The following is an 11,163-nucleotide window of genomic DNA, read 5'->3' on the forward strand; positions in this document are numbered from 1 at the left end:
ACCTGCCGACCCTGCCACAGACCGTGACTCAAGTATAAGCCGAGAGGGGCACTTTCAGCCCAAAAGTCTCGGCTTATACTCGAATATATACGGTGTGTATATATATATATATATATATATATATATATATATATATATATATATATATATATAATATACTCACACACTCTCACGCTCTCACACACACACACACACACACACACACACACACACATATATACATATACCTATTCTACAGTTGTGGCCAAAAGTATTGACACCCCTGCAATTCTGTCAGATAATACTCAGTTTCTTCCTGAAAATGATTGCAAACACAAATTCTTTATTATTATCTTTATTTAATTTGTCTTAATTCAAAAAACACAAAAAGAATCGTCCTAAAGCCAAATTGGATATAATTCCACACCAAACATAAAAAAGGGGGTGGACAAAAGTATTGGCACTGTTCGAAAAATCATGTGATGCTTCTCTAATTTGTGTAATTAACAGCTCCTGTAACTTACCTGTGGGACCTAACAGGTGTTGGCAATAACTAAATCACACTTGCAGCCAGTTGACATGGATTAAAGTTGACTCAACCTCTGTCCTGTGTCCTTGTGTGTACCACATTGAGCATGGAGAAAAGAAAGAAGACCAAAGAACTGTCTGAGGACTTGAGGAAGCATGAGCAATCTCAAGGCTACAAGTCCATCTCCAAAGACCTGAATGTTCCTGTGTCTACCGTGCCCAGTGTCATCAAGAAGTTTAAAGCCCATGCCACTGTGGCTAACCTCCCTAGATGTGGACGGAAAAGAAAAATTGACAAGAGATTTCAACGCAAGATTGTGCGGATGTTGGATAAAGAACCTCGACTAACATCCCAATCAAGTTCAAGCTGCCCTGCAGTCCGAGGGTACAACAGTGTCAACCCGTACTATCCATCGGTGTCTGAATGAAAAGGGAATGTATGGTCGGAGACCCAGGGAGACCCCACTTCTTACCCCAAGACATAAAAAAGCCAGGCTGGAGTTTGCCAAAACTTACCTGAAAAAGCCTAAAACATTTTGGAAGAATGTTCTCTGGTCAGATGAGACAAAAGTAGAGCTTTTTGGGCAAAGGCATCAACAGAGTTTACAGGAGAAAAAAAGAGGCATTCAAAGAAAAGAACACGGTCCCTACAGTCAAAGATGGCGGAGCACTCATCGCAGAGTATGGCCGGGGTCACACTAGAGAGAAATACGGACGTATGAGGCGCAAAAATAACGCATTACACACTGACCAATGTTTCTCTATGGGGCAGCTCCTATCTGGTGTATATTTCTCGGCCGTATTTTACGGGCTGAGAAAATCGCAGCATGCTGCGTTTGTCAACATACTGCGCAAAAAATCCACCAAAGAAAGTCTATGGGGGCGAGAAAAATATGAATTGCACACGGACCATGCGTGTGACTTGCGAGAAATACACACTGGTGTTCTATAGAAAAGCCGGTAATTCAGTGCGGTGTACAGTAAAATCACACTGAAAGGTTAGAATAGAACAGATAAAATAAATGTCTACACATACAGTTGTGGCCAAAAGTATTGACACCCCTGCAATTCTGTCAGATAATACTCAGTTTCTTCCTGAAAATGATTGCAAACACAAATTCTTTGGTATTATTATCTTCATTTAATTCGTCTTAAATGAAAAAACACAAAAGAGAATGAAGCAAAAAGCAAAACATCGATCATTTCACACAAAACTCCAAAAATGGGCCAGACAAAAGTATTGGCACCCTCAGCCTAATACTTGGTTGCACAACCTTTAGCCAAAATAACTGCGACCAACCGCTTCCGGTAACCATCAATGAGTTTCTTACAATGCTCTGCTGGAATTTTAGACCATTCTTCTTTGGCAAACTGCTCCAGGTCCCTGATATTTGAAGGGTGCCTTCTCAAAACTGCCATCTAAAGATCTCTCCACAGGTGTTCTATGGGATTCAGGTCTGGACTCATTGCTGGCCACCTTAGAAGTCTCCAGTGGTTTCTCTCAAACCGTTTTCTAGTGCTTTTTGAAGTGTGTTTTGGGTCATTGTCCTGCTGGAAGACGCATGACCTCTGAGGGAGACCCAGCTTTCTCACACTGGGCCCTACATTATGCTGCAAAATTTGGTGGTAGTCTTCAGACTTCATAATGCCATGCACACGGTCAAGCAGTCCAGTGCCAGAGGCAGCAAAGCAACCCCAAAACATCAGGGAACCTCCGCCATCTTTGACTGTAGAGACCGTGTTCTTTTCTTTGAATGCCTCTTTTTTTCTCCTGTAAAATCTATGTTGATGCCTTTGCCCAAAAAGCTCTACTTTTGTCTCATCTGACCAGAGAACATTCTTCCAAAACGTTTTAGGCTTTTTCAGGTAAGTTTTGGCAAACTCCAGCCTGGCTTTTTTATGTCTCGCGGTAAGAAGTGGGGTCTTTCTGGGTCTCCTACCATACAGTCCCTTTTCATTCAGACGCCAACGGATAGTACGGGTTGACACTGTTGTACCCTCGGACTGCAGGGCAGCTTGAACTTGTTTGGATGTTAGTCGAGGTTCTTTATCCAACATCCGCACAATCTTGCGTTGAAATCTCTTGTAAATTTTTCTTTTCCGTCCACATCTAGGGAGGTTAACCACAGTGCCATGGGCTTTAAACTTCTTGATGTCACTGGGCACAGTAGACACAGGAACTTTCAGGTCTTTGGAGATGGACTTGTAGCCTTGAGATTGCTCATGCTTCCTCACAATTTGGTTTATCAAGTCCTCAGACAGTTTGTTGGTCTTCTTTCTTTTCTCCATGCTCAATGTGGTACACACAAGGACACAGGACAGAGGTTGAGTCAACTTTAATCCATGTCAACTGGCTGCAAGTGTGATTTAGTTATTGCCAACACCAATTAGGTGCCACAGGTAAGTTACAGGTGCTGTTAATTACACAAATTAGAGAAGCATCACATGATTTTTCGAACAGTGCCAATACTTTTGTCCACCCCCTTTTTTATGTTTGGTGTGGAATTATATCCAATTTGGCTTTAGAACAATTCTTTTTGTGTTTTTTTTTCATTTAAGACAAATTAGATGAAGATAATAATACCAAACAATTTGTGTTTGAAATCATTTTCAGGAAGACACTGAGTATTATCTGACAGAATTGCAGGGGTGTCAATACTTTTGGCCATGACTGTTTGTGTGTATGTATGTGTATATATATATATATATATATATATATATATATATATATATATATATATATATATATATATATATATTAGATAGATGATAGATATATATAGATGTATACACACATATTCCACCATACAACCCTAACATCAATTCTAACCCTAATCCAAGCCTAACACTAATGTCAAACCTAACCCTAATCCAAACCCTAACTCTAACCCTAACTTTAGCCCCAACCCTAACTTTAGCCCAACTCGCTTTAGTTCAACTCTAACCCTAATTGGAAAATGGAAATAAATACATTTTCTTTATTTTATAATTTTTTTCATAACTAAGGGGGTGACTATTTTTTATTTTATTTTATTCACTGTGATAGACCCTACCAAAATGAACCAATAGGAAAAATCTTCCTATTGCGCATGCGCCCACCATTTTCTTCCCGGAAAAAGATGGCGGCGCCCATCGGGGGAAGCAGGAGGGCCGAGGAGCATTGGGAGACACTAGTAAGTATCGAGGGCAATCGGGGACCCTATTTCTCTGTCCTCTGATGTGCGATCACATTGGAGGACAGAGAAATTAAATGGCACAGCGGACTTTTTTTTTTTTGCAATCGCCACTATACGGTTAATACCGGCGATCGCAAAACAGGAGTTGGTAAAAACCGACCCGGATCATGTTCTTTGGGGTCTCGGCTACTCCTGGCAGCCGAGACCCCGAGATCTGCCAAGTGCAGGCCAGCAGATCTCGGCAGGCGCACTGCGTCCGCCATTTTTTTTCCGGAAGAAGAGCACGAGGAGTACTGGGGGGATCGGGGACCTTATTTCTCTGTCCTCTCATGTGCGATCACATTGGAAGACAGAGAAATTAAATGGCACAGCTGACTTTTTTTTTTGCAGTCGCTGGTAAACTGTTAATATCGGCGATCGCAACCCGGGGGTCGGTACAAACCGACCCGAATCATGTTCTCTGGGGTCTGAGGTTTTGTGCTGGTGGGGCGGTGCAGTCTGGAGTCATGGGGACTCAGTCTTGCAGCACGGGTGCTGTGGGGCACCAGGCCGTCTGCCCTGCTGGTGCATTGCCGCTGTGGCAGTGGTCGGCGCACGGCTCCACTCCATTAGGGCGGTAGGACCCACTATGAGGTTTGCCGTGACGTGGCAGTGGGCTTCATACAGTCTGATCAGAATGTTAAACTAAGAACCACATGTTCAGTTATATATATTTTTGCCGGGAGGCATTAGATCATTGTATGATTTTTGGAGGTGCTGTCCTTTCTCTTTTTTTAGCATATTGCAAGTTCTGTCCTTTTTTTTTTTTTGTCCTTCAGATGTGCACTCCTCCCATTTGGAACAGGTGATTTTAATTAGGAGAGTGCAAAGTAAGGGGTCTAGCCCATTTTTGCTCTCACTGAAGAGCTGGAGAAAGGTGAGTTTCATTACTCCTTTCATTTGGTATGGGTGCTGTGTGGCGGCCATTGTTGGTGCGGTTTTGTGCTGGTGGTGCGGCTCGGTCTGGAGTCATGGGGACTTAGTCTTGCAGCATGGGTGCTGTGGAGCACCAGGCCGTCTGCCCTGCTAGGGTATTTTTGGGTATGAAAATTTACAGGGTGATTCCATAAGTTTTTCCTCAGAATTGAGTGATTCCATAATTTTTCCCCTATGGTTGTTTTTTAAAAAAAGTAACCATTACTGACTACCACATTTTTTGTTCATGATTTCTTTTAGTGTTTATTAAAGCCAGAAAGTTGCCGTTTTAGTTTTGTGCCATGTCTGTGATCTGCTTTTTTACTGCAAAATTAAACAACTGAATGAACATCCTCCAAGGCCGGTGATTCCATAATTTTTGCCAAGGGTTGTATATATTTTTGCCGAGAGGCATTAGATCATTGTATGATTTTTTGGAGGTGCTGTCCTTTCTCTTTTTTGAGCATATTGCATGCTTCATAGAAGTACTGAGTTGAAAGGATCAGGGGTCTTCCATGGCCATGATAGTAACCCATCAGTCCAAGCAATCACGACGTAGAGAGACATGGAGAAACGGTATTTGCGGCGCATGGAGAGAGCTCTGCTTCTGAACCCCCTCTACATATGCTGACCCACTTCCCAAAACATTAATTCACATCCAAATGTGTGATAGGGTTCATGCTTTCTAAATGTCTGTGACATCTGTGCCACATGATATGTCATTGTCTTACTTGTTCCATATCTGTATTGAGGTTGTATAAGTGCTTATCCGTGTACACCATCAGCCACTTTCCGTGCAGGGAAGCACACTTATCACCTTTGGATGTTACAGTGAGTCTTTTAACTGTCATATTTTTTTACAGATATCAGTCCTCCTTCTAATCTGGGAAGATACAACACGTCTTTTATGAATACATTTTGTTCATTTTGGGTACATGCAAACACTGTCTGTTATTTTTTCCATTTATTTTGGTTTGATCTACGAGTTTATTCACTTGTTGATTCAAAGGAAGTGTTATTAAACGGTCTGTATCACTTTCTATGTGACTTGTCGGTCCAGAGTTGATGCACCTTCACTGTAATATCTGATTACTTGTCACTTTAAATGTACAAGTCCAATTATCTGCACATGAATCAAAGAGTTTTAGTTTTGACCGTTTTGTTTAGTACCTTTTTGAAACTGCGTATGTTACTTTGCTTTCCTTATAGTTTAGTCTTTCTTTTTTTAGCTATCTTGTTTATGGTTTGTAAAGATGAAAATAGCCAGATCACTATAAATAGGTATTCAGGGCTCAGAACCTCACCACTGTCCAGGTGGTTTAGGGCCGTTATACTTGTTTAAACATTTTGGAAAAAAGCATTGAAGACATTTTAATATAGGTTAGTTGAGTAGGACCACTCTTTATTTGGATCCCTGTTTAAGTGGTAACTTTTTATCTTTTGCTTTAAATGCAACTCCACGGTCACTGTGAAGCTCTGCACAAGTTCATTTCTTATCTGATATCCATTGACTGGCCTGGTCTTTAGAAATCCTGGCATCAGGTCTGTTTCAGACCTAATCTTTAGTGCATTAATCAGTGCACTTTGTGTGTCAGGTAAACTGTATAGCAGTATTGCTTCAACATGGCTGTCTTTTACATCCTCACCGACTGATCTCACTTGTGTGATCTATTCCAGCACTACTCTTATGTGCTCCTGCATATCATTTGTTATGGGGATAATTTTGTGTGGTTACCTAAGCAGAGTTTCTTACTTGAAATCAGGAGATGCCTATCTCTAAGATTTTTTTGTATTGGTTGGTTAACAAGCCACGCTCTTTATAAACCTGGGCCCTTAATCTGTTTTGCAGGTTCTCACTTTTAGCAGAATCATCAGCACTCACACTGGGAAAATTTGTTTTATTTAGGATGTACAAAAACAGGTTAGTCAATACAATCGTGAGGAGCTGTATACATTGACAAAATCCAACTGTTCACACTATATGTTCAACAATGTTCCCCCAGTATCCCTGCACTTGTTGCAATCATTCCAACATAATAACAGATAGACATAAACGGAGAGCTATTACTTGTCTTTTGTGAGCTTTATTAAAGTGGTTGTCCACTACTCAGACAGCCTCTTCTCAATCCCTATGTTTCCCCTCAGTAAAATAATAACCCATTCTTACTCCGGTGTGGGCACTGTTCCAACGGTGTTGGCACTTGCTGTCCTGAGGCTCGTGTGACATAACAATATCAGCGCTGGCTTTCCTTTCCTTTCTGACAAACGTAATTGATATCCTGAAGGAGTGAGAGAGCAGTCACACCTCTTACTCTGGATGTCTAATTTGTCATAAGGAGGGGAGAGTAAAGGTAGAACTGATCGTCTGCAGGGAATGCATGATATAACAATGTCACAAGTGCCCCAGGAAAGCCAGTGCCAACCCCACTAGAACAGTGCATGCACCAGAGGTGAGGATGTGTTATTTTACTTCGGGGAAACACAGGGATTGAGAAGGGGTTGTCAGAGTCGTGAACAATTCCTTTTATGTCTTTTTCCATAAACAGGATTACACAGTAGTGAAGAATACTTCTAGTGAGCGCTGTCAGGCCCGTGTGTCTGAGGAATGGGGAAGACCCCTGAGCCCAATCACTGGGCCTCCACCTGATCCCCTGATACATGAGGACATCAATGATCAGAAGATCCTAGAACTCACCTACAAGATGATTGAGCTGCTGACTGGAGAGGTGACACTGCTGGGATTGCTGGGACATTATACAGTAACGCTATGGAGGGATCAGGGGATGACGGTATCATTGTATGTATCAGGTTCCTATAAGGTGTCAGGATGTCGCCGTCTATTTCTCCATGGAGGAGTGGGAGTATTTAGAAGGACACAAAGATCTGTACAAGGACATCATGATGGAGGTTCCCCAGCCCCTCACATTATCAGGTAACAGGCAGGACTAAATACACACTTTTAATGAAACAAAGCTTCTAGAATGCTACTTTTTTTAAATGTTATCTTGTTTTACACACTCATATCCTCCACCAACTCCAAACTGTGACACACTGCGGCATGTATTAAGATTTACTTAGACCGCACTTCTGCACTTCAACAGTGTTGATGACCTAAAGACCACAAGCACGTGCGAAGACCTGTGCACAATCAGCAGAAATCAAGCATATGTCCTATTCTAATGAATAGGACATGTGCACAATACTTCCTGATTGTGCACGTCTTGGCAGGTGAGGAGTCTTAACTCCTTTAAAGCAGATAAAATATAATGAAAAGTTAAGTTTGTCTGTAAAAATGTATTTTATAAAGTGTATTTTAAGGGTTCATCTTAGCATATAATACATGGGGTTTAACTATAAGATTTCATAATTATTGTTTGAAGGAAGTAGGAAGCATTGCCCATGCAAGACGAAAGTGAAAAACTGCTAGAGAACAGCCTGATGGCCCAACATCATAATCTTTTCGCTTTATCCTTGAGAATATGATTGTGATGTGTTTTGTCACCAGTATCTCAAGATTATTATAGACATTATATTAATATATGATAAGCACATTGATTTAGGCTAGATTTCCCATTAGTTAATGCAAATGATGATTTACCGACTTACCAGCCCCTGACAAAGGATACTGAAGTAGAAAACTGGGCTGCTGAATTTAAAGATACTTGATCTATGTATTCTCAAGGGAGGCATTGTATCTAGCAGCTGTTAAATTTCCACTCCCCACTCAAAACAGATATATACTTAGCCAAACTTGAGTGTTTGTGAGTATAGCTAGGGAGTCAAAGGGTCAACACCTATACAAAACATAAGTGAATAATTATTTATTTAATAATTACATTTTCCTGCATGACTTGCAACTGGTATATATTTTTTGAATAGGCATATTATAAAATATTATTGCAATAATATATTATTCAGAAATGGAAAAAAATACAATTTTGATTTATTCTTGGCAGACTACTACAGGATTTCAGAGGAACATGTGATGTCTTCAGATTTTAAAGCAGATGACCATGGTATCATAGAAGATACATATGAAGAGCATGCCATTATCCCAGACATACCTACAGTCCTTCACAGTAAAGATCTGTCTACTGATCATTTGCGAGTGGTTGTTAAAGAAGAAATTACTCACAATGGAGAGACTCCATTTTCATATTCAGAAAACGGGAAATGTTTTACAAAGAAATCAAATCTTGTTACACATCAGAGAATTCACACAAGGGAGAAGCCATTTTCATGTTTACAATGTGGGAAATGCTTTACCTACAAATCAGATCTCATTAGACATCAGAGAATACACACAGGGGAAGTGCCATTTGTATGTCCACAATGCGGGAATTGTTTTACAAAAAAATCAAGTCTTGTTAGACATCAGAAAAATCACACGGGAGAAAAACTATTTTCATGTTCAGAATGTGGGAAATGTTATAACCAGAAATCAGATCTCATAGCTCATCAGAGAACTCACACAGGAGAGAAGCCATTTTTATGTCCAGTATGTGGGAAATGTTTTTACAAAAAATCAAGCCTTGTTACACATCAGAGAATTCACATAGAGGAGATGACATTATCAAATTCTGAATATGAAAAATGTTTTACTTATAGTTCTAAACTTAATTCACATGAGAAGATTCACACTGAAAAAACATTTTCAACACTTGCGAACCAATTTAACTGGAAGTTAAATCTTGTTACACATCAGAACAGTCGCACAGAGGAGAAGCCTTATTCTTGTTCAGAATGTGGGATATGTTTTCTTTATATATCAGATCTCATTACACATACACAATTTCACACAGGGGAAAAGCCATTTTCATGTTCAGAATGTGGGAAATGTTTTAACAAAAAATCAAGCTTTGTTAGACATCAAAGGAGTCACACAGGTGAGAAGCCATATTCATGTTCAGAATGTGGGAAACGTTGTAACCAGAAATCAGATCTAATTACACATCAGAGAATTCACACAGGGGAGAAGCCTTTTTTATGTTCAGAATGTGGGACTTCTTTTACCAAAAAATCAAGTCTTGTTAGACATCAGAGAACTCACACGGGGGAAAAGCTATTTTCATGTTCAGATTGTGGGAAATGTTGTAACCAGAAATCAGATCTCATTGCACATCAGAGGACTCACACAGGGGAGAAGCCTTTTGTTATGTTCAATATGCGGAAAAAGTTTTCACAAAAAATCCAGCCTTGTTACACATCAGCGAATTCACACCGGGAAGATGACGTTAAATATTCGGAATATGGGAAATGTGATATGACTAATATTAGTCTTGTTTAAGTTAGAAAAGTCACAAAGAATATATAATTTTTATGTACAGCATTTAGGCTGGTTCAGACAAATATGTGAAAAATTGTACATATTTTATCCATTAAAAAAATGGACTATCACTTCTATAATGTCCATAATCGTAATTCCCATTGCACCACTCCACAGGCTTTGTGCTTCCTTTGGGCAACTTTCCGCTGAGTTACCAGGAAATACAGAGACAAATAGTTTCCAAGTCACCAAAGAAATTATTCTATTCCTTTATTCATCCAAAATGCATCATAAAAGCAATGTTTCGGTCAGCAAGCAGCCTTTTTCAAGCAAACAAGATGACAGATGAAGCTAACATTTATGCAGAACACAAAGCCATTTTATATGTGGGAACCATTGGGCCACTTCTTCATTCTCCTCCCGCAAGTCCCTGCCATGTTACCATGGAGACGGACATTATCTGGAGGAACTGATGGGAGTTGCAGTAAACTCACACTCCAACCCTGGCAACAAATACACATATCTATGTAGAAAAAAACAAAAAGTATACCCATATTTGATATTGCCGTGTCTGGAACGACCCTACCTATAAAAGTGACACACTAGTTAACCAATTTAGTGAAAAATGTAAAAAGATAAAATAAAAACCGTAGAAGAAAATATATACTTTTTCATCATACCGCCAAACAAAAAGTGAACAAAACGCGATCAAAAAGTCTAATAGAAATAAAAATGGTGTAGCTGAAAACGCCATCTTGGGAGGCTTTTTGCCAAGAAGAGTGGGCAGCTTTACCATCTGCGAAAATAAAGAACCTCATCCACAACTACCACAAAAGACATCAAGCTGTCATTGATGTTAGAGGGGGCAATATACGGTATTAAGAAATAGGGTATGTGAACTTTTGATCAGGGTCATTTGGATGTTTTGGGTTGTCATTATGATTTAAAAAGAGAAAACACATTAGTTTGACAATAAAAATGGCTTCACCCAACCACTAACCATGAGTGGAGAAAAAGGTTTGGTGTTATTATTCATATTCTCTGAAAAAAGGCCAAGAAAGCAAAAATTCTGCCGGGGTATGTAAACTTTTGAGCACAACTGTATATATACTAGATAGATGAAAAGCCAGCAATTCAGCAGTCGAATACAGCAAAATTACAGCATGACCCGACAGAATAGGATAGATTCTAAAAACGAGCAAGTTCAGAGAAGAGCTACCAGGATGGTAAACAAACTGCAATATATGTCCTAATGTTTTT

General features: G+C 39.8%; 1 protein-coding gene across 2 annotated transcripts in view; it reads left to right on the forward strand.

Annotated features, from left to right (window-relative positions):
* Positions 1-10,865, forward strand: part of LOC143766149 (uncharacterized) — a 28,398-nt gene extending 17,533 nt beyond the window's left edge. For both annotated transcript variants that reach the window (XM_077253613.1, XM_077253612.1), the window contains 3 exons: positions 7,184-7,363; positions 7,446-7,569; positions 8,594-10,865. In XM_077253613.1, coding sequence (XP_077109728.1) covers positions 7,184-7,363; positions 7,446-7,569; positions 8,594-9,924 — 1,635 coding nt within the window. In that variant the 3' untranslated portion in view covers positions 9,925-10,865. The remainder of the gene's footprint in view (positions 1-7,183; positions 7,364-7,445; positions 7,570-8,593) is intronic.
* The last annotated feature ends 298 nt before the right edge of the window (positions 10,866-11,163 follow it).

This window comes from Ranitomeya variabilis, chromosome 4, assembly GCF_051348905.1.
Source record: "Ranitomeya variabilis isolate aRanVar5 chromosome 4, aRanVar5.hap1, whole genome shotgun sequence".
Lineage (NCBI taxonomy): Eukaryota > Metazoa > Chordata > Amphibia > Anura > Dendrobatidae > Ranitomeya > Ranitomeya variabilis.